Below are 26,249 nucleotides of genomic sequence, written 5' to 3' on the forward strand. Positions count from 1 at the left end.
TAGGATGTTGTTCCAGAACTGTGAAGGCTTTTTTAGATGTGGTTTGGCAAACTCTAATCTGGCCTTCCTGTTTTTGAGGATAACCAATGGTTTACATCTTGTGGTGAACCCTCTGCATTCACTCTGGTGAAGTAACATAGTAACATAGTACATAAGGCCGAAAAAAGACATTTGTCCATCCAGTTCGGCCTGTTATCCTGCAAGTTGATCCAGAGGAAGGCAAAAAAACCCTGTGAGGTAAAAGCCAATTTTCCTCACTTTAGGGGAATAAAAAATTTCTTCTCGACTCCAATCAGGCAATCAGAATAACTCCCTGGATCAACGACCCCTCTCTAGTAGCTATAGCCTGTAATATTATTACACTCCAGAAATACATCCAGGCCCCTCCTGAATTCCTTTATTGTACTCACCATCACCACCTCCTCAGGCAGAGAGTTCCATAGTCTCACTGCTCTTACCGTAAAGAATCCTCTTCTATGTTTGTGTACAAACCTTCTTTCCTCCAAACGCAGAGGATGTCCCCTCGTCACAGTCACAGTCCTGGGGATAAATAGATGATGGGATAGATCTCTGTACTGACCCCTGATATATTTATACATAGTAATTAGATCTCCCCTCAGTCGTCTTTTTTCTAACGTGAATAACCCTAATTTTGATAATCTTTCAGGGTACTGTAGTTGCCCCATTCCAGTTATTACTTTAGTTGCCCTCCTCTGGACCCTCTCCAGCTCTGCTATGTCTGCTTTGTTCACTGGAGCCCAGAACTGTACACAGTACTCCATGTGTGGTCTGACTAATGATTTGTAAAGTAGTAGGAATATGTTCTCATCACGGGCATCTATGCCCCTTTTGATGCAACCCATTATCTTATTGGCCTTGGCAGCAGCTGCCTGACACTGTTTTTTGCAGCTTAGTTTGCTGTTTATTAAAATTCCTAGATCCTTTTCCATGTCAGTGTTACCCAGTGTTTTACCATTTACTATGTACGGGTGACTTGCATTATTCCTTCCCATGTGCATAACCTTACATTTGTCAGTGTTAAACCTCATCTGCCACGTATCTGCCCAAGCCTCCAATCTATCCAGATCCCTCTGTAGCAGTATACTGTCCTCTGTAGTATATATATACAGTATACTGTCCTCTGTAGTATATATACAGTATACTGTCCTCTGTAGTATATATACAGTATACTGTCCTCTTCAGTGTTAATTACTTTACACAGTTTAGTGTCATCTGCGAAAATTGATATTTTACTATGCAAGCCTTCTACAAGATCATTAATAAATATATTGAAGAGAATAGGGCCCAATACTGACCCCTGAGGTACTCCACTAGTGACAGTGACTCAATCTGAGTATGTACCGTTAATAACCACCCTCTGTTTTCTATCATTGAGCCAGTTACTTACCCACTTACAGATGTTTTCTCCCAGTCCGAGCATTCTCATTTTATATACTAACCTTTTATGTGGTACAGTGTCAAATGCTTTGGAGAAGTCCAGATATACGACATCCATTGATTCGCCGCTGTCAAGTCTAGAACTTACCTCCTCATAGAAACTGATTAAATTAGTTTGACATGACCGATCCCTCACAAAGCCATGCTGATATGGCGTTATTTGCTTATTTCCATTAGGATGCTCTAAGATAGCATCTCTCAGAAAACCTTCAAACAGTTTACCCACAACAGATGTTAAACTTACCGGCCTATAGTTTCCAGGCTCTGTTTTTGGACCCTTTTTGAATATCGGCACGACATTTGCCATGCGCCAATCCTGTGGGACATTCCCTGTCAGTATAGAGTCCTCAAATATCAGAAATAAGGGTCTGGCTATGACATTACTTAATTCCCTTAGGATACGGGGGTGTATGCCATCCGGTCCTGGCGATTTGTCTATTTTGATCTTTTTAAGTCGCTGTTGTACTTCTTCCTGGGTCAGACAGGACACTTTTAATGGCGAATTTATTTCAACATTCAGCATTTCATCTGACAGTTTATATTCCTCAGTGAATACATTGGAGAAAAAAATATTTAACAGCTTTGCTTTCTCCTCGTCGCTCTCTGCGACTCCCCCCTCATTACTCTTTAAAGGGCCGACACCTTCAGATTTATACTTTTTAACATTTATATAATTGAAGAACATTTTAGGGTTAGTTTTACTCTCTTTGGCAATTAATCTCTCGGTCTCTAGTTTGGCCGCTTTTATTTGTTTTTTTACATGTTCTGTTTTTTTCCTTATAGTTTTTCAGTGCTTCCGTGCTACCCTCCTGTTTTAGGGTTTTATATGCTTTCTTTTTGTCATTTATTGCTTTCTTTACAGTTCTGTTTATCAACATTGGTTTCTTTTTGTTCCTTAACCTTTTATTCCCATACGGTATGTACCTCTCACAATGAGATTTTAGGATGTTTTTAAAGATGTCCCATTTTGTGGCTGTATTTTTATTTTTGAGGACTTTGTCCCAGTTAGTTAGGCCTATGGCCTCTCTTAGTTGGCTAAATTTAGCTTTTTTGAAGTTTGGTATTTTTGTTCCTCCCTGTAGAAACGCTCTGTAGAAAGTCTTCTCTTGATTGTTGACTTTGACACACATACACCTACCTCCTGGAGAGTGTTCTTGATCTGGCCAACTGTTGTGAACGGTGTTTTTTTTCACCAGGGAAAGAATTCTTCGGTCATCCACCACAGTTATTTTCCGTGGTCTTCCGGGTCTTTTGGTGTTGCTGTGCTCACAGATGCGTTCCTTCTTTTTAAGAATGTTCCAAACAGTTGTTCTGGCCACGCCTAATGTTTTTGCTATCTCTCTGATGGGTTTGTTTTGTTTTTTCAGCCTAATGATGGCTTGCTTCACTGATAGTGACAGCTCTTTGGATCTCATCTTGAGAGTTGACAGCAACCGATTCCAAATGCAAATAGCAGACTTGAAATGAACTCTGGACCTTTTATCTGCTCATTGTAATTGGGATAATGAGGGAATAACACACACCTGGCCATGGAACAGCTGAGAAGCCAATTGTCCCATTACTTTTGGTCCCTTAACAAGTGGAAGGCACATATGCAAACTGTTGTAATTCCTACACCGTTCACCTGATTTGGATGTAAATACCCTCAAATAAAGCTGACAGTCTGCAGTTAAAGCACATCTTGTTCGTTCCATTTCAAATCCATTGTGGTGGTGTGTAGAGCCAAAAAAGTAAGAATTGTATCGATGTCCCAATATTTATGGACCTGGCTGTATGTGACGCAGGCTGCACATGTTACACAGAGATCAAGATCAAGGCACATTCAAACCTGAAGTTGCCACACCTCCAGGCGTGCATGTACAAACAGAATAACAGAATAAAGTGGTCTTTAAATATCAGTGTAAGGGTTTAGCCATATATTGTCAATTGCATTTACCATTGTAGTGCACCATTTTCTGTAAATTTTCAATAGGATACTTGTACAACAAAAGGAGAATCCCAAAATCAAAGCAACCCTCCTCTTCAAGAAAAAATTCACATTGACTGGGAGAGAACAGAACACCTACATGGTGCCCTGCTTTGCATATTTTCCGTTGCAGATTTGCTAATTCACAGAAACTTCTTCTGCCATTGAAGATGGCCGCACTCCTTCTCATACTGTCTGTTGCACATTCTGCATTAGTAGCCCAAGACACTTTATCCAGCCCTGCTCTTGGTTTGGTCAACACTGTTCATGTGAGCACTACTGGCCAATCCAAGGGCAACAGGAAGTGTCTTGGGCTACCAAATGTGTGGTATGCATCATGCAGTCTGAGAAGCAGGGTGAGAATTGATGGATCTGCAGCTAAAGAGTTGAAAAGGAGGGCACCATGTAAGTGTTCAGTTCATTTCCCAGTTAATGTGAATTTGTTTTGAACCAGAGAGTCACTTTAATAAGAAAATGTGTTTTGCAATTTAGCATGTATAAGAGTAGGTCTAGGTAATGTCCAGAAATGACATAGACCCCATAAAATTGCAGTAGGTGGTCACACAAGCTTTAGCTAATCCTAGCAGTGGACCCTTTTAGCCATAATTTAATTGGCACTGGTAAAGATAAGTGAGCATCTGGTGTTCATTTGGTAATAAATGAGTGAAAAGTGTGAAAAGTTTATTAAGCATATGGGTGGCATAGAGCATATGTTAGGGCCATACAGTGAGCATATACTCAGGTGGTGTGTACATGTTAATGCCGAATTTGCTTCCATTCATGATATCTATCCTATACTCTTTGTTGGAGCTTGTGTTGTCTGTTGACATTGGGATGTATTATACTGTATGATCTGGATAGAAACACCTTTTGCTATCGCTACAAGGGATTACATTCTGGGAACTTTGCAGACTAAGACCTCCAGTAAGTAAGTGTGATTTACTTGCTAAATTGTACATTATCCTGTGTTATTACATTTCCGATTTACTTTGTTTCCTGATCACCTTAACCACTTCAGCCCCCCTAGCTTAAACACCCTGAAAGACCAGGCCACTTTTTACACTTCTGACCTACACTACTTTCACCGTTTATTGCTCGGTCATGCAACTTACCACCCAAATGAATTTTACCTCCTTTTCTTCTCACTAATAGAGCTTTCATTTGGTGGTATTTCATTGCTGCTGACATTTTTACTTTTTTTGTTATTAATTGAAATTTAACGATTTTTTTTGCAAAAAAATGACATTTTTCACTTTCAGTTGTAAAATTTTGCAAAAAAAACGAGATCCATATATAAATTTTGCTCTAAATTTATTGTTCTACATGTCTTTGATAAAAAAAAAATGTTTGGGTAAAAAAAAAATGGTTTGGGTAAAAGTTATAGCGTTTACAAACTATGGTACAAAAATGTGAATTTCCGCTTTTTGAAGCAGCTCTGACTTTCTGAGCATTTGTCATGTTTCCTGAGGTTCTACAATGGCCAGACAGTACAAACACCCCACAAATGACCCCATTTCGGAAAGTACACACCCTAAGGTATTCGCTGATGGGCATAGTGAGTTCATAGAACTTTTAATTTTTTGTCACAAGTTAGTGGAAAATGATGATTTTTTTTTTTTTTTTCTTTTCTTACAAAGTCTCATATTCCACTAACTTGTGACAAAAAATAAAAACTTCTATGAACTCACTATGCCCATCACGAAATACCTTGGGGTCTCTTCTTTCCAAAATGGGGTCACTTGTGGGGTGGTTATACTGCCCTGGCATTCTAGGGGCCCAAATGTGTGGTAAGGAGTTTGAAATCAAATTCTGTAAAAAATGACCTGTGAAATCCGAAAGGTGCTCTTTGGAATGTGGGCCCCTTTGCCCACCTAGGCTGCAAAAAAGTGTCACACATCTGGTATCTCCGTACTCAGGAGAAGGTGGGGAATGTGTTTTGGGGTGTCATTTTATATATACCCATGCTGGGTGAGAGAAATATCTTGGTCAAATGCCAACTTTGTATAAAAAAATGGGAAAAGTTGTCTTTTGCCAAGATATTTCTCTCACCCAGCATGGGTATATGTAAAATGACACCCCAAAACACATTCCCCAACTTCTCCTGAGTACGGCGATGCCAGATGTGTGACACTTTTTTGCAGCCTAGATGCGCAAAGGTGCCCAAATTCCTTTTAGGAGGGCATTTTTAGACATTTGGATACCAGACTTCTTCTCACGCTTTGGGGCCCCTAGAATGCCAGGGCAGTATAAATACCCCACATGTGACCCCATTTTGGAAAGAAGACACCCCAAGGTATTCAATGAGGGCATGGCGAGTTCATAGAAATTTTTTTTTTTTTGGCACAAGTTAGCGGAAATTGATATTTTTAATTTTTTTCTCACAAAGTCTCCCGTTCCGCTAACTTGGGACAAAAATTTCAATCTTTCATGGACTCAATATGCCCCTCACGGAATACCTGGGGGTGTCTTCTTTCCGAAATGGGGTCACATGTGGGTATTTATACTGCCCTGGCATTCTAGGGGCCCTAAAGCGTGAGAAGAAGTCTGGAATATAAATGTCTAAAAAATTTTACGCATTTGGATTCCGTGAGGGGTATGGTGAGTTCATGTGAGATTTTATTTTTTGACACAAGTTAGTGGAATATGAGACTTTGTAAGAAAAAAAAAAAAAAATTCCGCTAACTTGGGCCAAAAAAATGTCTGAATGGAGCCTTACAGAGGGGTGATCAATGACAGGGGGGGTGATCAATGACAGGGGGGGTGATCAATGACAGGGGGATGATCAGGGAGTCTATATGGGGTGATAACCACAGTCATTGATCATGCCCCTGTAAGGCTTCATTCAGACGTCCGGATGCGTTTTGCGGATCCGATCCATCTATCAGTGCATCCGTAAAAATCATGCGGACATCTGAATGGAGCTTTACAGGGGGGTAATCAATGACAGGGGGGTAATCAGGGAGTCTATATGGGGTGATAACCACAGTCATTGATCATGCCCCTGTAAGGCTTCATTCAGACGTCCGTATGCGTTTTGCGGATCCGATCCATCTATCAGTGCATCCGTAAAAATCATGCGGACATCTGAATGGAGCTTTACAGGGGGGTGATCAATGACAGGGGGGTGATCAGGGAGTCTATATGGGGTGATCACCACAGTCATTGATCACGCCCCTGTAAGGCTTCATTCAGACGTCCGGATGCGTTTTGCGGATCCGATCCATCTATCAGTGCATCCGTAAAAATCATGCGGACGTCTGAATGGAGCTTTACAGGGGGGTGATCAATGACAGGGGTGTAATCAATGACAGGGGGGTGATCAGGGAGTCTATATGGGGTGATCACCACAGTCATTGATCATGCCCCTGTAAGGCTTCATTCAGACGTCCGGATGCGTTTTGCGGATCCGATCCATCTATCAGTGCATCCGTAAAAATCATGCGGACATCTGAATGGAGCTTTACAGGGGGGTGATCAGGGAGTCTATATGGGGTGATCACCACAGTCATTGATCATGCCCCTGTAAGGCTTCATTCAGACGTCCGTATGCGTTTTGCGGATCCGATCCATCTATCAGTGCATCCGTAAAAATCATGCGGACATCTGAATGGAGCTTTACAGGGGGGTGATCAATGACAGGGGTGTAATCAATGACAGGGGGGTGATCAGGGAGTCTATATGGGGTGATCACCACAGTCATTGATCACGCCCCTGTAAGGCTTCATTCAGACGTCCGGATGCGTTTTGCGGATCCGATCCATCTATCAGTGCATCCGTAAAAATCATGCGGACATCTGAATGGAGCTTTACAGGGGGTTGATCAATGACAGGGGTGTAATCAATGACAGGGGGGTGATCAGGGAGTCTATATGGGGTGATAACCACAGTCATTGATCATGCCCCTGTAAGGCTTCATTCAGACGTCCGTATGCGTTTTGCGGATCCGATCCATCTATCAGTGCATCCGTAAAAATCATGCGGACGTCTGAATGGAGCTTTACAGGGGGGTGATCAATGACAGGGGTGTAATCAATGACAGGGGGGTGATCAGGGAGTCTATATGGGGTGATCACCACAGTCATTGATCATGCCCCTGTAAGGCTTCATTCAGACGTCCGGATGCGTTTTGCGGATCCGATCCATCTATCAGTGCATCCGTAAAAATCATGCGGACATCTGAATGGAGCTTTACAGGGGGGTGATCAGGGAGTCTATATGGGGTGATCACCACAGTCATTGATCATGCCTCTGTAAGGCTTCATTCAGACGTCCGGATGCGTTTTGCGGATCCGATCCATCTATCAGTGGATCCGTAAAAATCATGCGGACGTCTGAATGGAGCTTTACAGGGGGATGATCAATGACAGGGGGGTAATCAATGACAGGGGGGTGATCAGGGAGTCTATATGGGGTGATCACCACAGTCATTGATCATGCCCCTGTAAGGCTTCATTCAGACGTCCGGATGCGTTTTGCGGATCCGATCCATCTATCAGTGGATCCGTAAAAATCATGCGGACGTCTGAATGGAGCTTTACAGGGGGGTGATCAATGACAGGGGGGTGATCAATGACAGGGGGATAATCAATGACAGGGGGGTGATCAGGGAGTCTATATGGGGTGATCAGGGGTTAATAAGTGACGGGGGGGGGGTGTAGTGTAGTGTAGTGGTGCTTGGTGCTACTTTACTGAGCTACCTGTGTCCTCTGGTGGTCGATCCAAACAAAGGGGACCACCAGAGGACCAGGTAGCAGGTATATTAGACGCTGTTATCAAAACAGCGTCTAATATACCTGTTAGGGGTTAAAAAAAACACATCTCCAGCCTGCCAGCGAACGATCGCCGCTGGCAGGCTGGAGATCAACTCTCTTACCTTCCGTTCCTGTGAGCGCGCGCGCCTGTGTGCGCGCGTTCACAGGAAATCTCGCGTCTCGCGAGAGGACGCGCCGGCGCGTCCAGGAGGAATGAATCAACCACCTCCAGGACGCGTCTGTGCGTACAGCGGTCCGGAGGTGGTTAAATGATTAATACAAAATCATTTGCTTTGGGAAAATAAGAAAAGTTTGTTTAATTTTCTAGGTGAAGACGGGTTGATCAGCTCCCATGGATACCTCAATTTATCTTCCTACCATGAAGTAGAAGATAACAATACAATAGTCTTTGAAAGCGAAGATTTATCCACCAACACCACTGGTCTCAAGAAAAGTTTGTGTAATAAATCACTGATTGGCAAAACAAGAACTAAACAGAAATGTGGAAAACATTTTAAAAAAAAATCTATTCTTTTTTTGCATAAAAGAAATCATCACAAATCATTTTCATGCTCTAAATGTGGGAAATCTTTTACCAGGAAATGCATTCTAGTTGGACATCAGAGAACTCACACAGGAGAGAAGCCTTATTCGTGTTCAGAATGCGGAAAATCTTTTACCAGAAAATTAATTCTAGTTAGACATCAGAGGACTCACACAGGAGAGGAGCCATTGTCATGTTCAGAATGTGGGAAATGTTTTACCCGTCAATCAACTTTTATTCAGCATCAGAGAACTCACACTGGGGTAAAGCCATTTCCATGTCCTGAATGTGGGAAGTGTTTTAGTAATAAATCAAATCTTGTTACACATCGGAGAACTCACACAGGGGAGAAGCCATTTAGATGTCCAGAATGTGGGAAGTATTTTGGTGATAAAGGAATTCTTATACAGCATCTTAAAAGTCACACAGGGGAGAAGCTATTTTCATGTTCAGAATGTGGCAAATGTTTTACCTGTCAATCAAAATTAATTCTGCATCAGAGAACTCACACTGGGGAGAAGCCATTTCCCTGTCCTGAATGTGGGAAGTGTTTTAGTCAGAAATCAACTCTTGTTACACATCGGAGAACTCACACAGGGGAGAAGCCATTTAGATGTCCAGAATGTGGGAAGTATTTTGGTTATAAAACAGTTCTTAGACGACATCTTAGAAGTCACACAGGAGAGGAGCCATTGTCATGTTCAGAATGTGGCAAATGTTTTACCTGTCAATCAAAATTAATTCTGCATCAGAGAACTCACACTGGGGAGAAGCCATTTCCATGTCCTGAATGTGGGAAGTGTTTTAGTCAGAAATCGCACCTTTATACACATCAGAGAACTCACACTGGGGAGAAGCCATTTCCATGTCCTGAATGTGGGAAGTATTTTGGTCATAAAGGAATTCTTATACAACATCTTAAAAGGCACACAGGGGAGAAGCTATTTTCATGTTCAGAATGTGGAAAATGTTTTACCCGTCAATCAACTTTTATTCAGCATCAGAGAACTCACACTGGGGTAAAGCCATTTCCATGTCCTGAATGTGGGAAGTGTTTTAGTAATAAATCAAGTCTTGTTACACATCAGAGAACTCACACAGGGGAGAAGCCATTTAGATGTCCAGAATGTGGGAAGTATTTTGGTAATAAAGGAATTCTTATACAACATCAAAAAAGTCACACAGGGGAGAAGCCATTTTCATGTTCACAGTGTGAAAAATGTTTTAGTCAGAAAGCAAATTTTGTGCTCCATCTAAGAAATCACTTAGGGGAGAAGCTATTTTCATGCTTAGAATGTGGGAAGTGTTTTAGTCAGAAATCGAACCTTTATGCACATCAGAGAACTCACACTGGGGAGAAGCCATTTCCATGTCCTGAATGTGGGAAGTGTTTTAGTCAGAAATCAGCTCTTGTGGGCCATCTAAGAATCCACTCAGGGGAGAAGCCATTTTCATGTTTAGAATGTGGGAAATGTTTTACTAGTCAGACAAATTGTATTCGGCATCAGAGAACTCACACTGGGGAGAAGCCATTTCCATGTCCTGAATGTGGGAAGTGTTTTAATAATAAATCACATCTTGTTACACATCAGAGAACTCACACAGGGGAGAAGCCATTTAGATGTCCAGAATGTGGGAAGTATTTTGGTGATAAAACAGTTCTTAGACGACATCTTAGAAGTCACACAGGGGAGAATCCATTTTTATGTTCAGAATGTGGGAAGAGTTTTAGTACAAAATTGTGTCTTGTTAGACATCAGAAAACTCACACAGGTGAGAAGCCATTTTCATGTTCAGAATGTGGGAAATGTTTTACCCGTCAATCAACTTTTAATCAGCATCAGAGAACTCACACTGGGGTAAAGCCATTTCCATGTCCTGAATGTGGGAAGTGTTTTAATAATAAATCACATCTTGTTACACATCAGAGAACTCACACAGGGGAGAAGCCATTTAGATGTCCAGAATGTGGGAATTATTTTGGTGATAAATCAGTTCTTAGACGACATCTTAGAAGTCACACAGGGGAGAATCCATTTTCATGTTCAGAATGTGGGAAGAGTTTTAGTACAAAATTGTGTCTTGTTAGACATCAGAAAACTCACACAGGTGAGAAGCCATTTTCATGTTCAAAATGTGGGAAATCTTTTAGTCAGAAATCAAGTCTTTCTAGACATGAGAGAGCTCACTCAGAGGAGAAGCCATTGTGAGAGTAATGTGGTCAATGCTAATGTGGTCAATTAAGTGTCCTTAATTTGGGAAGTGTTTTGGTGTGAAATCAATGCTTGTAGAACATCAAAGAATTCACACAGGAGATAAGACATTTATGTGTACTGAATGATTTTTTTTTTTGTTCAATCAGTTTTTATTGGTTTATCCAAGCAGATAAGCAATAATAATTACCAAGAGGTAATTGTGAAAAACACATGTAATATGTAATATATCAAAAGATACAAGACACTAGTCATGTCGATTAGTATCCTACTTATGAAACGTTTGAAAATATAATTATAGTAAGGGGAACTAAAAAAAAAAAATATAACGAAAATATAACAGTAAGAAAACAAGAAGAAGAACAGAAGGGGAGACAGGACAGAGACACTAGGCAAGGAACAAGGATACTGGGAGAATACATGGAGACAAGATATACCATATCCAGGCTGATAACATCTAGAGAACTTAAAGGTTCAGCAAAGAGAGCCGTCTCTCAACCAAGCCGAGAAGCGCGGGGAGGATCGGAACTGGAGCCAAGACTCCTCCCAAGTTACTGTATAGACCGGGCCAGATAAACTTGAGTCAGCACTTAACTCCTCTAGGCGTGCCAGGGCATCCAGAGAAGTTGCCCAAGTAATCCTCTGCAGACTCTGCCTCATGGCATGAATGTGGTATTTTAGTGTGAAATCAGTGCTTATACAACATCTTAGAAGTCACACAGGGGAGAAGCCATTTTCATGTTCACAGTGTAAAAAATGTTTTAGTCAGAAAACACAAGTTGTGATTTAAGAACTCATTTAGGGGAGAAGCCATTTTCATGCTTAGAATGTGGGAAATGTTTTATTCTGAAATCATATCTTGTTACACATCAGAGAAGTCATACAGGGGAGAAGCCATTTACGTGTCCGGAATGTGAGAAGTGTTTCAGTGTGAAATCGCAACTTGTTACACATCAGCGAGTCCACACAGTGGAGAAGCCATTTTCCTGCTCAAAATGCGGTAAATGTTTTAGTCTGAAATCACATCTTGCTGCACATCAGAGAATTCACACAGGGGAGAAGTCGTTTATGTGTTCTAAATGTGGGAAGTGTTTTGGTCTGAAGACATTGCTTTTAGAACATCTAAGAACTCACACAGGAGAGAAGCCATTTTCATGTTCAAAATGTGGGAAATCTTTTAGTCAGAAATCAAGTCTTTCTAGACATGAGAGAGCTCACTCAGAGGAGAAGCCATTGTGAAAGTAATGTGGTCAATGCTAACATTTTATAGTACATATAATATGAGAGATTTATAATACATATAACCGTATAGATAAACCTGCATTTTTTAATATATGTATCCTCTGTGAACTTTGTCATCTATTCCACTGTTTCAAAACAACTTGGCCTAGAACATATTATGAAAGCCATCTGTAATTGTGCTGTGACTTTAATAGAAAGGGGAGTGTTTCCCTCAATTCAGAACACAGTGAAGAAGATTACAAAAGATGCAGTGTGAACAGATATATCAATGTTCTCAGAGATTCTAGGAAATGTCTGTTGCTTTTCCCCAATTAATGGATCCAGATAGTCAGGTCCAGTATCGGACAATTGAACTTTTACCTAGTTTTCAAACCACAAGATATTGCCAATATGCTATCATGTGTAATTATGTAATGTGTCACATTTACATTTAAATATTGTAACCGCCTTGAAACTTTCAGTTACTCCCATTATTAGAAGGTATATTAATAAAGATATTTGGGAGGGGTCTTTAAGATCTCCTTAGATACAGCAAGCATTGTCTGTGTCTTTGTTATTGGCTGATTTAATTACTTACTACCTGAAAATTGAACTACTCTGACAATTTTGAGGCCCCAGCGAGATACCCGATCCTGCTGGTCCAATACTGAACTCCAGAGGAGCAGTACCCACGAGTCAAGGAACGCTAATCCTAGGTAAGTGTGCCATTGACTCACTGCTTTCCTGAACTGTGGGGTACTTCAGGATCAGTCTAGCTTGCAGGGTCTAGGTATTATCTCAGGTAGATTGTGATTAATTGATTCATGTCTATGTTTTTGATTGGTTTGAAATGTTATGGTGTTATTATTATGTATATGATTTTACTACTAACTTGCACAAACTGTAGAAGGCATGTGTTTGACGATGTGAATTTTGTCTTGTCATCCAGTGTCCTGTGAAGAGTTAGCTGATCACAGTAACTCCGATCAGGAGTGTGAGTGAAGTGGCAGCTCCTGGCAACAGGAGAGGTCCATGTAATTCTGGATAGGGTTCCTGCTGTTTCCTGTGAACAACCCGAAGGGGGGCATTGGATCAGGAGTCAGTCTGTGTTGTTTGTCCTAAATCTGCTACTAAAAGACTCCTAAATCTGCTACTAAAAGACTCTGCTTGTATTAACTTGAGAGTTAAATGTGGAAGTTGGACACTCTCCATACGCTGTGGCTGCTTTCGGAGCAGGCAGAATAAATGGGTCTTTGTAATGTACTAATTCCCTATCCAGTAATGGAAAGTTGCAGTATATACAGATTAGATGAAGAGTATATACTGTAGGAAAAACTATTGGGTTGTGCTTATACATATTTATGTGCATTTATCTGTGGTATAGAATATGTCAAAAAGCAAGTGAGACTACTCATTTTGAAGTTCCGCTCGTTTTCTTATATAGGGTTTACAGTTATCTAATCACAGAAAAGATACAAAACATCCTGCACGATATGATGGTAAATATGCGGATGTGCATGGCTATATTTATAAAGTCACAGAAAATAATGCACTATAATAATAGATGCAAGCATACCATATGGACTAAGCCCTCACTCTAATGATAAAATCTGAGACTCTTAGCCAATACATTTTGATCAAAACACATCTGTGCCCACCTACCGATGCCGTTATGCATTTATGTTCAGGAGCACAGACCCTGCACATATAGTGTGTTGCTCCTAGTTTCCTCTATGTGCATCAGCAACCAATGAAAGGAGGAGCACACACACCTACATGTACCACCTTAATCAAGGTCGCCTCTTAGGTGGGGCAAAAGTGCACATGAATGCTATCCCCAGAGTAGGAGTGCATTTACACCTAAAGGTGCCACTCCTTCAAGACAAATTAAACAAATCACAGAATAAAGATACAAAACATCCTGTGCATCCGCATATATACCAAAGCACATCAAGTTCATTTGAGCCTACCACCTATTGGAGCCAACCCAGACACGTGGGATGCCGATGTTGAAGCAACACGCAGGATGAGCCACAGACAAACATCTATCCTTATACTGACAAGGAAAGCTCCGCGCGGACGTCAGGACAGGTAAGTGGCCAGTACACCCGTACACGGTGGGACGCCACTGGAGAAGAGCGGTAAATACTGGTCCGCGATAACTGCAAATGGCCAAAAGAATACAATAATAGAAATATTGGAAAACAACTCCTGTTTGTTCTTTTTAACCCCTGATTGACCAGACTAACAAAGGCGGGGATGTCTTTCTCTGCATCCCTGCCAAGTATATATGGTGAATAGCTAATGGAATCTGCTGACACAGTTTTGTTGTGATCATCCCACATACCTGGATCGAGGTGAGATATAGTGTGTACCAAATATCTCCACTTGGCTCCTGCCGCATACTTTGCAAACATAATAGGAGTGAGTTGGTATACAGTGTGCACTGAACATCCTGTTCTGGCTCCTGCTGACATCCTGCGGTGATATTGAACTTGCCCTAAAAAAATAACAATAACTTCCTACCTCCCAGTGTGGCAAACTCACTTAAATCTGTGTACATTGAACTTATTGTATGGTGACATTATATTGCCACAGGTTGGCCACATAAGGAGGAGGCGAGCACAGACAGATTTTTAGTGGATTGACACTTGGTACATATGTCAGCAAAATAACGCAACACATCGTTTGCATTTTTTTATTGATTTTAATCTATCTTTGTACATCATTGTATATTCTTCTTTGCAGGTGATTACATTGTATTTGATCCCATAACCAATATTTAACGGGGGATTGTACATTTTATTTTTATTTATTTTAATTGTATTTATTTCATCTGGTTCATTTTTGTGTTTTTACATGATTCATTAAATATTATATATCTATAGAACTCTCTGTATGACCTCAGATTTAGAGTGCCAGTCCTCACATAATTTTTTTTTAAATAAAGGGAATAAATGAGGGATTACAGTCATGTGAAAAAATTAGGACACCCTTTGAAAGCATGTGGTTTTTTGTAACATTTTTAATAAATGGTTATTTCATCTCCGTTTCAACAATACAGAGAGATTAAAGTAATCCGACTAAACAAAGAAAACTGAAGAAAAGTCTTTTCAAGATCTTCTGTAAATGTCATTCTACAAAAATGCCTATTCTAACTGAGGAAAAAGATAGGACACCCTTGCCCCTAATAGCGAGTGTTACCTCCTTTGGCTGAAATAACTGCAGTGAGACGGTTCTTGTAGCCATCTACCAGTCTTCGACATCGGTCTGAGGAAATTTTACCCCACTCCTCAATGCAGAACTTTTTCAGCTGTGAGATGTTTGAGGGGTTTCTTGCACGTACAGCCCTTTTCAAGTCACCCCACAGCATCTCAATGGGATTCAAATCTGGACTTTGACTTGGCCATTCCAGGACTCTCCATTTCTTCTTTTTCAGCCAATCTTTGGTTGATTTACTAGTATGTTTTGGGTCATTGTCATGTTGCATGGTCCAGTTCCGCTTCAGCTTTAATTTTCTAACTGATGGTCTCACATGTTCTTCAAGCACCTTCTGATACACAGTAGAATTCATCGTGGATTCTATGATGGTGAGCTGACCAGGTCCTGCTGCAGCAAAGCAGCCCCAAACCATGACACTTCCACCTCCATGCTTCACAGTTGGTATGAGGTTCTTTTCTTGGAATGCTGTGTTTGGTTTACGCCAAACATGTCCTCTGCTGTTGTGTCCAAATAATTCAATTTTGGACTCATCTGTCCAAAGAACATTATTCCAGAAGTCCTGGTCTTTGTCAACTTTATCGCTGGCAAATGTCAGTCTGGCCTCGATGTTTCTCTTGGAAAGCAAAGGTTTCCTCCTTGCACACCTCCCATGCAAGTTAAACTTGTACAGTCTCTTTCTGATTGTAGAGGCATGTACTTCTACATCAACAGTAGCCAGAGCCTGCTGTAGTTCTCGAGATGACACTTTAGGGTTTTTGGATACCTCTTTTAGCATCTTGCGGTCTGCTCTTGGGGTGAACTTGCTGGGGCGACCAGTCCTGGGCATGTTGGCAGTTGTTTTGAAAGCCCTCCACTTGTAGACTATCTTCCGGACAGTGGAATGGCTGATTTCAAAATCTTTTGAGATCTTTTTAAATCCCTTCCCAGACTCATAGGCTGCTACAATCTTTTTTCTGAAGTCCTCTGACAGCTCTTTTGCTCTCACCATGGTGCTCACTCTCACTTCAACAGTCAGGAGCACACCAAACTAAATGTCTGAGGTTTAAATAGGGCAAGCCTCATTCAACATGCAGAGTAACGATCTACTAATTATGTGCACCTGGTGTGATATACCTGTGTGAGATCTGAGCCAATTTAAGAGGGAATACATGTGAGGGTGTCCTATCTTTTTCCTCAGTTAGAATAGGCATTTTTGTAGAATGACATTTACAGAAGATCTTGAAAAGACTTTTCTTCAGTTTTCTTTGTTTAGTTGGATTACTTTAATCTCTCTGTATTGTTGAAACGGAGATGAAATAACCATTTATTAAAAATGTTACAAAAAACCACATGCTTTCAAAGGGTGTCCTAATTTTTTCACATGACTGTAAGTAAGAACTTGATCCCAGACATTGAGATGAAGTTCAATGGCAGCTTTACTTGGGTAAACATTTTTTTAAAACAGATATAAGGCTTTATCTTGGTTCCAGCAGGCTTTAGCACTAAAATAGCAGGCAAACTCAACTTTGCTATATCTGACAAGTTGACCGGATAACTTGGCTTCTTCTTTACGCTGTACTTCACTTTTTAGTCAGACTTTTCTTCAGCCAAGGAATAGGTTAGAATCCTGGCAGTTCCAACATGGAGTCTCAACCAGCACAAACCAGAACTGCCCCACCTCCTTCTGGTAGCGAGCAGGACTGGCCCACTTCTGACCAAAGGGGGAAGGGAATGGAATGATGAGTTCCATTCTATCTAACTATAGATCTGCCGTGTTTGCTGCCACCTGCTGGTGAACCAGGTAAATTACATTTATAACTGTTACATAACATTAGAACTGCACAGTGTATAGGACCTGGAAATAAATGCATAAGATGACATGAGATTAGACCAATAGAGATAGTAGCAAGGTGCAGAAGTGGTAACACCACTCTGGGATGTTACAGTGACATATACTCATTTTTGGTGTGAGATACACGTGCACTGCATATGTGACAGGGAAATTAATATAGTTAATCTGTCTGTTAGTTCGGTGGGTGACCTCAAAGAATGAGGAGAGCATCAAATAAGGGACGTGGCCCTGGTCATGGTGCTACTGGTGCTGGTGGAGCTCCTGCTGCAGGGAGAGGACGTGGTCGATCTGTGCCAGTTACATGCCCAAATGAAGTACCTTCCTCAGGTGCCCTTAGACAACAGGACTGTTCTGTTTTCATGCACAGTGTGCAGTCTGACATTCAGTATAAACCATTCCTGTCTTCCAAATAAGAGGACTGTTTTCTGTAGTCTAACTTGTTTATTGGTAAAAATGGTTGATTGATTGGAAAACAGGAGTATTTGATTGGTAAAACTATAAGTATAAGGCATAGCATGTATCAACAGAAAGCATAGAACAGCATGTATTATAACAATACATTAACTCTCGGAACATGTCCAAAATGACTGCCTATACATAGGATTGCATAGCTAGCATCTAACAGTTAGAACCTTTTTCCTGAATAACATTACACCTAACTGAACAGCTCTGCATAACATACTGTCCCTGAAAAAAGGTAGATGTCTCACCAGATCTGCTTGCAAAAGGATGGTGGAATTTAAGAAGAAGATATGCAGTAGGACAGCTCTGCTGGTGTGTCCTAGATGACTGTAGACTTCTTTGTAGTATATATTGGAGGCGTGGTGATCTCCATGCAGTCATGCACACCTGACCAGTCAATCTGTCCTGGAGGCTGGTTTTAAAGTCAGTATAAAACTGAGTCTGCATCTACCAGTAGCCATTTGGATCCGATGAAAGCTGTAATGGCACCGGACGGGGTTAAAAGCAGAGGCCCACAAACAGGTAGGAACTAGTGTTAGGGACCACTCCATAGAGGCGACCTTGACGTGGTGAGTGGCTTATTACGCTTTGGCCAAAATGTACACCACTGCCTCGTCCAGCATAGAGGCAGGGCAGAATGCTGGTTGCAGAGTGCCTTTGCATTTGTGTCTTTTTCTTTGTATATGTATTTCGCCATAGCAATGTGCACCTACATATAGGGTTGTGCTGATTGAATCCCCCACATTTTTTCTTTGTAGTATATATTGTAGGCGTGGCGATCTCCATGCAGTCATGCACACCTGACCTGTCAATCTGTCCTGCAGGCTGGTTTTAAAGTCAGTATAAAACTGAGTCTGCACCTACCAGTAGCCATTTGGCTCCAGGAGAAGTATATAGTGGGCTCAGCAAGCATGTTGGTACTTGCATCCCTGGATCCGATGAAAGCTGTAATGGCACCGGACGGGGTTAAAAGCAGAGTGTGCTTGGCGTGCATGCTGCACCTGCATTCCCTGGACTTTGTGTGGCTGTCATGGCCCACAAACAGGTAGGAACTAGTGTTAGGGACCACTCCATAGAGGCGACCTTGACGTGGTGAGTGGCTTATTACGCTTTGGCCAAAAAGTACACCAATGCCTCATCCAGCATAGAGGCAGGGCAGAATTCTGGTTTCAGAGTGCCATTGCATTTGTGTCTTTTTCTCTGTCTCAGTCTGACATTCAGTATAAACCATTCCTGTCTTCCAAATAAGAGGACTGTTTTCTGTAGTCTAACTTGTTTATTGGTAAAACAGGTTGATTGATTGGAAAACAGGAGTATTTGATTGGTAAAACTATAAGAATACAAGAACTTGTATAAGTATAAGGCATAGCATGTATCAACAGAAAGCATAGAATAGCATGTATTATAACATTACATTAACTCTCGGAACATGTCCAAAATGGCTGCCTATACATAGGATTGCATAGCTAGCATCTAACAGTTAGAACCTTTTTCCTGAATAACAATACACCTAACTGAACAGCTCTGCATAACATACTGTCCCTGAAAAAAGGTAGATGTCTCACCAGATCTGCTTGCAAAAGGATGGTGGAATTTAAGAAGATATGCAGTAGGACAGCTCTGCTGGTGTGTCCTAGATGACTGTAGACTGGAGACTGGGCTTCTCTCTCATAGAATGCATTACACTCCCACAATGCCTTGCACCTCCCACAATACAATAATCTTTATTAACAGAAAAACAAGGTGCAATAAATTTTTAAGACCGCTAGATGGTGCTATAATCAAAATAATAACTACAGAAATACTAAACTCTAGCAGAATGAATTAGAAATGATTCAGAACCTCTGCTGGGGCAGAACACTCCCCGTCTGGCATCAACAGACACCACTACTGGGTCCTTCTCTCTTAGAAACCAATTTTGGTCAATAATGGGATCAAGCTTTTCCAAAGCGCTATCTTTGGAGACTGGCTTTTGCTGAGGTAGTCTATTTCCTTTGCATGACATTCACGTTGTATCGTGCGAATTATTATGTTCTTGGACTTTTCCAGATTAGGAGCGGTAAAGGCATGTTTGCAGTGATGCAAACCTTTGCAGGGCTTCTGGCTCACAGGTAATGTCTGAGCTGTATGAACTACACAGGCTATAGCACAAAAGAGCAACATCCATGTGGAGAACCTGTTGAAACGATGGGATTTGAGTTGGTGGTCTGCAGGATTATGTTGTGTAGGCATGTAGTGCCACTGTTTAGGACAAGTGGATCTCCTGATTTTTAGCACCCGATTGCAGATGTATACGTAAAAACGTCTGGTTTTGTTGCAGATATATTCTAGGGCTACCTTATTGTCCGTATAAAACTCGACTTCTTCGATTTCTAGGTTAATTCCTGAAGCTATAAGTTCAGCCAACTCCACTGCAAGCACAGCAGCAGAGTGGCGCCAGTTTGGTCCGTTTCATGACAAATCCTATATGGCATTGTTCTTTACATCAATGGTCTGTAGGTATGCCACGGCAGCAATTGCCTTGACTGAAGCATCGCAGAAGATATATAGTCTTTGCATCTTGACTTCAGTAGATGGCACGTGAAGGCTGGTCAAAGCTTCGAGAGATTTCTTCCAACCTGTCCATAGGTCCTTTTTCTCCATGTGAAGCGGATCATCTCAATCAGACGTTTCTGTGGTGAAGTCTCTTAACATCATTTTACCGTGGATGGTAACAGGCGCTACAAATCCCAGAGGATCATATAAGCTGTTTATGGTGGACAGGACTCCTCTGCGTGTGAAGGGCTTTTCTTCTTTGCTTATTTGGAAGGTGAATGTGTCTGCCTTTAAGTCCCACAGCAGACCGAGGCTCCACTGCATGTGAAGGGAGTCAGTGTTAAGATCCAAGTCCTTTAGATCACTTGAATGGTCCTGGGGTGAAAAGGCCTACATTAACTCACGGCTGTTTGAGGCAATTTTGTGCAACCTCAAGTTAGATAGAGCGAGCATCTCTTCAGCCCTTTTCAGGAGACAGATTGCGGTCTCGTTCATGGGTGTGGATTTCAAGCAGTCGTCCACGTAGAAATCTTTTTACACAAAGGATCTGACATCTGATTCATACTTTGCTTCACCCTCTCGGGCTGAATGTCTGAGACCATAGATAGCGACTGCAGGGGAAGGACTGTTTCAGAAGATGTGCACTCTCATTCTGTACTCTACAATGTCTTCATTGGGGTCGTTGTTGAGGTACCAGAAGAACCTCAAGTAGTTTCTATGTTCTTCCTTGACGAGGAAGCAGTGGAACATCTGTTGTATGTCGGCCATAAATGCTATGGAATCTCTGCGGAAGCTTAGAAGTACCTCTAGAAGTCTGTTGTTGAGGTCTGGACCAGACAGTAAGACATCATTTAGCAAAACGCCTTCGCACCTGGCGCTCGAGTCGAATACTACTCTTATCTGCCATGGCTTTTTAGGATGATACACGCCGAATATGAGCAATTACCAACACTTCTCGCAGTCTTGGCACGCAGGTGCCATTTCTGCATGGTTGTTCTGGAATATTGTTTCCATGAAAGTAAAGAAATGTTCTTTCGTATCTGGTACCCTCTGAAGATTGTGTTTGAGGGAGAGAAATTGACTGTAGACAAGTTCTCTGTTATTAGGTAAGTGTTGTCTCCGGGGTTTAAACAGTAAAGGTATGACCCAGCTTTTTGACTGGTCTTTTACTATTCCTTGATCCATGATCTCCAAGAACAGTCTGTCTTCTATAGACATTGCGACCCTGTTGTCTTGTCTAGGGATGAGCGAACCCGAACTGTATTTTCGTAAAAGTCCGGGTTCGGCACTTTCTTGGTGCTTTTTGAAAGGCTGCAAAGCAGCCAATCAACAAGCGTCATTCTACTTGCCCCAAGAGGCCATCACAGCCATGCCTACTATTGGCATGGCTGTGATTGGCCAGTGCAGCATGTGACCCAGCCTCTATATAAGCTTGGGTCACGTAGCGCTGCACGTCACTCTGCTGTTACAAGTGTAGGGAGAGGTTGCAGCTGCGACGTTAGGGCGAGATTAGGCAGATTAACTCCTCCAAAACACTTAAGACAGTGATTGATCTACAGCTGTGGATCATTGAACTGCTGCTATTCAATTGCTCACTGTTTTTAGGCTGCCCAGAGCGTTTTTCAGTCACTTTTTTCTGGGGTGATCGGCGGCCATTTTGTGGCTTGTGGTGCGCCAGCACAAGCTGCCACCAAGTCCATTTAACCATCAATAGTGTGGTTATTTTTTGCTATATCCTACATCAGGGGCAAGCTGCCACCAAGTCCATTTAACCATCAATAGTGTTGTTATTTTTTGGCTATATCCTACATCAGGGGCAAGCTGCCACCAAGTCCATTTAACCATCAATAGTGTGGTTATTTAAATCTATCCCTAAAAGGGTATATTAGATTCAAGGTGCTGATAGGGTAATTCTCAATAGCTTCACACACACGCTACTGTGCAGATCCAAGTCTAAATCTGTCCGTAAACGTATACCTGTCACCCAGCGCCTAAATAATAGGCCTCAAATTTATATTCAGCTAAATCTGTGGCTATTGCTGTAGCTGGTGAAGTTATATTGTGTCCGTCAAAACACAGTTTTTGTTCTGGTTTGAAATACAATTCCCAACCTAGCAATTTCCTAAATTAGTGGTTTCTGCTGTATCAGGCCTACTTTAAATCTATCCCTAAAAGGGTATATTAGATTCAAGGTGCTGATATGGTAATTCTCAATAACTTCACACACACGCTACAGTGCAGATCCAAGTCTAATTCTGTCCGTAAAGGTATACCTGTCACCCAGTGCCTAAATAATAGGCCTCAAATTTATATTCAGCTAAATCTCTGGCTATTGCTGTAGCTGGTGAAGTTATATTGTGTCCGTCAAAGCACAGTTTTTGTTCTGGTTTGAAATACAATTCCCAACCTAGCAATTTCCTAAATTAGTGGTTTCTGCTGTATCAGGCCTACTTTAAATCTATCCCTAAAAGGGTATATTAGATTCAAGGTGCTGATAGGGTAATTCTCAATAACTTCACACACACGCTACTGTGCATATCCAAGTCTAATTCTGTCCGTAAACGTATACCTCACAACCAGCGCCTAAATACTAGGCCTATAATTTATATTCAGCTAAATCTGTCGTTACTGTTGTGCCTGTATTAGTGTAATACGGTACCTAAATAGATAGCCAGATAGTGTTAGGTGCCTGTAAAAAAGGCCTGAATTTGAATTCAATACATTGGGCCAAATAATTTTTTTCTTATTGTGGTGAACGGTAACAACGAGGAAAACATCTAGTAAGGGACGCGGACATGGTCGTGGTGGTGTTAGTGGACCCTCTGGTGCTGGGAGAGGACGTGGCCGTTCTGCCACAGCCACACGTCCTAGTGAACTAACTACCTCAGGTCCCAGTAGCCAGCAGAATTTACAGAAATATTTTGTGGGGCCCAATGCCGTTCTAAGGATGGTAAGGCCTGAGCAGGTACGGGCATTAGTCAATTGGGTGGCCGACAGTGGATCCAGCACGTTCACATTATCTCCCACCCAGTCTTCTGCAGAAAGAGCACAGATGGCGCATGAAAACCAAGCCCATCAGTCTGTCACATCACCCCCATGCATATCAGGGAAACTGTCTGAGCCTCAAGTTATGCAGCAGTCTTTTATGCTGTTTGAAGACTCTGCTGGCAGGGTTTCCCAAGGGCATCCACCTAGCCCTTCCCCAGGGGTGGAAGAGATAGAATGCACTAACGCACAACCACTTATGTTTCCTGATGATGAGGACATGGGAATACCACCTCAGCACGTCTCTGATGATGACGAAACACAGGTGCCAACTGCTGCGTCTTTCTGCAGTGTGCAGACTGAACAGGAGGTCAGGGGTCAAGACTGGGTGGAAGACGATGCAGGGGACGATGAGGTCCTAGACCCCACATGGAATGAAGGTCGTGCCACTGACTTTCAGAGTTCGGAGGAAGAGGCAGTGGTGAGACCGAGCCAACAGCGTAGCAAAAGAGGGAGCAGTGGGCAAAATCAGAACACCCGCCGCCAAGAGACTCCGCCTGCTACTGACCGCCGCCATCTGGGACCGAGCACCCCAAAGGCAGCTTCAAGGAGTTCCCTGGCGTGGCAGTTCATCAAACAATGTGCTGATGACTAGAGTTGAGAGAACACCTGGATGTTCGGGTACGAGAGGTTCGGCCGAACTTCCCGGAAATGTTCGGGTTCGGGATCCGAACCTGACCCGAACTTCGTCCCGAACCCCATTGAAGTCAATGGGGACCCAAACTTTTCGGCACTAAAAAGGCTGTAAAACAGCCCAGGAAAGAGCTAGAGGGCTGCTAAAGGCAGCAACATGTAGGTAAATCCCCTGCAAACAAATGTGGATAGGGAAATTAATTAAAATTAAAATTAAAAAAAATTAACCAATATCAATTGGACAGAGGTCCCATAGCAGAGAATCGGGCTTCACGTCAGCAGAGAATCAGTCTCTTCATGCCATAGCAGAGAATCTGGCTTCATGTCAGCAGAGAATCAGTCTCTTCATGTCATAGCAGAGAATCAGGCTTCACGTCACCCACCACTGGAAGAGGCCACTGTCACACATTTAGGCCCAGGCACCCAGGCAGAGGAGAGAGGTCCCGTAACAGAGATTCAGGCTTCATGTCAGCAGAGAATCAGTCTTCATGTCATAGCAGAGAATCAGGCTTCACGTCACCCACCACTGGAACAGGCCACTGTCACATATTTAGGCCCCGGCACCCAGACAGAGGAGAGGTTCATTCAACTTTGGGTTGCCCCGCAATATAATGGTAAAATAAAAATAAAAATAGGATTGAATGAGGAAGTGCCCTGGAGTAGAAAAATATATTGTTAAGGGGAGGTAATTAATGTCTAATCTGCACAAGGGATGGACAGGTCCTGTGGGATCCATGCCTGGTTCATTTTTATAAACGTCAGCTTGTCCACATTGGCTGTAGACAGGCGGCTGCGTTTGTCTGTAATGACGCCCCCTGCCGTGCTGAATACACGTTCAGACAAAACGCTGGCCGCCGGGCAGGCCAGCACCTCCAAGGCATAAAAGGCTAGCTCTGGCCACGTGGACAATTTGGAGACCCAGAAGTTGAATGGGGCCGAACCATCAGTCAGTACGTGGAGGGGTGTGCACAGGTACTGTTCCACCATGTTAGTGAAATGTTGCCTCCTGCTAACACGTTCCGTATCAGGAGGTGGTGCAGTTAGCTGTGGCGTGGTGACAAACTTTTCCACATCTCTGCCATGCTAACACTGCCCTCAGAGGAGCTGGCCGTGACACAGCTGCGTTGGCGACCTCTTGCTCCTCCTCTGCCTTCGCCTTGGGCTTCCACTGGTTCCCCTGTGACATTTGGGAATGCTCTCAGTAGCGCGTCTACCAACGTGCGCTTGTACTCGCGCATCTTCCTATCACGCTCCAGTGTAGGAAGTAAGGTGGGCACATTGTCTTTGTACCGGGGATCCAGCAGGGTGGCAACCCAGTAGTCCGCACACGTTAAAATGTGGGCAACTCTGCTGTCGTTGCGCAGGCACTGCAGCATGTAGTCGCTCATGTGTGCCAGGCTGCCCAGAGGTAAGGACAAGCTGTCCTCTGTGGGAGGCGTATCGTCATCGTCCTGTGTTTCCCCCCAGCCACACACCAGTGATGGGCCCGAGCTGCTTTGGCTGCCACCCCGCTGTGAACATGCTTCATCCTCATCCTCCTCCACCTCCTCCTCATCCTCGTCCTCCAGTAGTGGGCCCTGTCTGGCCACATTTGTACCTGGCCTCTAGTGTTGCAAAAAACCTCCCTCTGAGTCACTTCGAAGAGACTGGCCTGAAAGTGCTAAAAATGACCCCTCTTCCTCCTCCTCCTCCTCCTGGGCCACCTCCTCTTCCATCATCGCCCTAAGTGTTTTCTCAAGGAGACATAGAAGTGGTATTGTAACGCTGATAACGGCGTCATCGCCACTGGCCATGTTGGTGGAGTACTCGAAACAGCGCAACAGGGCACACAGGTCTCGCATGGAGGCCCAGTCATTGGTGGTGAAGTGGTGCTGTTCCGCAGTGCGATTGACCCGTGCGTGCTGCAGCTGAAACTCCACTATGGCCTGCTGCTGCTCGCACAGTCTGTCCAGCATGTGCAAGGTGGAGTTCCACCTGGTGGGCACATCGCATATGAGGCGGTGAGCGGGAAGGCCGAAGTTACGCTGTAGCGCAGACAGGCGTGCAGCAGCAGGGTGTGAACGCCGGAAGCGCGAACAGACGGCCCGCACTTTATGCAGCAGCTCTGACATGTCGGGGTAGTTGCGAATGAACTTCTGCACCACCAAATTCAGCACATGCGCCAGGCAAGGGATGTTCGTCAAACCGGCTAGTCCCAGAGCTGCAACGAGATTTCGCCCATTATCGCACACCACCAGGCCGGGCTTGAGGCTCACCGGCAGCAACCACTCGTCGGTCTGTTGTTCTATACCCCGCCACAACTCCTTTGCGCTGTGGGGCCTGTCCCCCAAACATATGAGTTTCAGAATGGCCTGCTGACGTTTACCCC

At 43.0% G+C, this 26,249-nt stretch overlaps 3 protein-coding genes across 3 annotated transcripts in view; 2 read left to right on the forward strand and 1 right to left on the reverse strand.

Moving 5' to 3' along the window:
* The window catches only part of LOC120999669 (zinc finger protein 436-like), a 1,002,518-nt gene that overhangs the window by 492,669 nt on the left and 483,600 nt on the right, over window positions 1-26,249 (reverse strand). The window lies entirely within an intron of this gene.
* LOC120999704 (zinc finger protein 501-like) overlaps window positions 1-26,249 on the forward strand; it is a 368,655-nt gene that overhangs the window by 312,773 nt on the left and 29,633 nt on the right. The gene's annotated exons all lie outside the window — the stretch shown is intronic.
* On the forward strand, window positions 9,678-12,155 carry LOC120997456 (gastrula zinc finger protein XlCGF17.1-like). The gene is made up of 2 exons (XM_040427534.1): window positions 9,678-9,738; window positions 9,818-12,155. The coding sequence occupies exons 1-2, from the start codon at window positions 9,678-9,680 to the stop codon at window positions 10,927-10,929; spliced, it is 1,173 nt and encodes a 390-aa protein (XP_040283468.1). The 3' UTR covers window positions 10,930-12,155.

The sequence above is a fragment of the Bufo bufo genome, chromosome 4, assembly GCF_905171765.1.
Source record: "Bufo bufo chromosome 4, aBufBuf1.1, whole genome shotgun sequence".
Lineage (NCBI taxonomy): Eukaryota > Metazoa > Chordata > Amphibia > Anura > Bufonidae > Bufo > Bufo bufo.

Coding starts and splice junctions, on each gene's coding strand:
- LOC120997456 (XM_040427534.1), top strand. CDS start 9,678: ATGTGGAAAATGTTTTACCCGTCAATCAACTTTTATTCAGCATCAGAG. Junction 9,739..9,817: donor ATCAGAGAACTCACACTGGG/GTAAAGCCATTT, acceptor AGAGAACTCACA/CAGGGGAGAAGCCATTTAGA.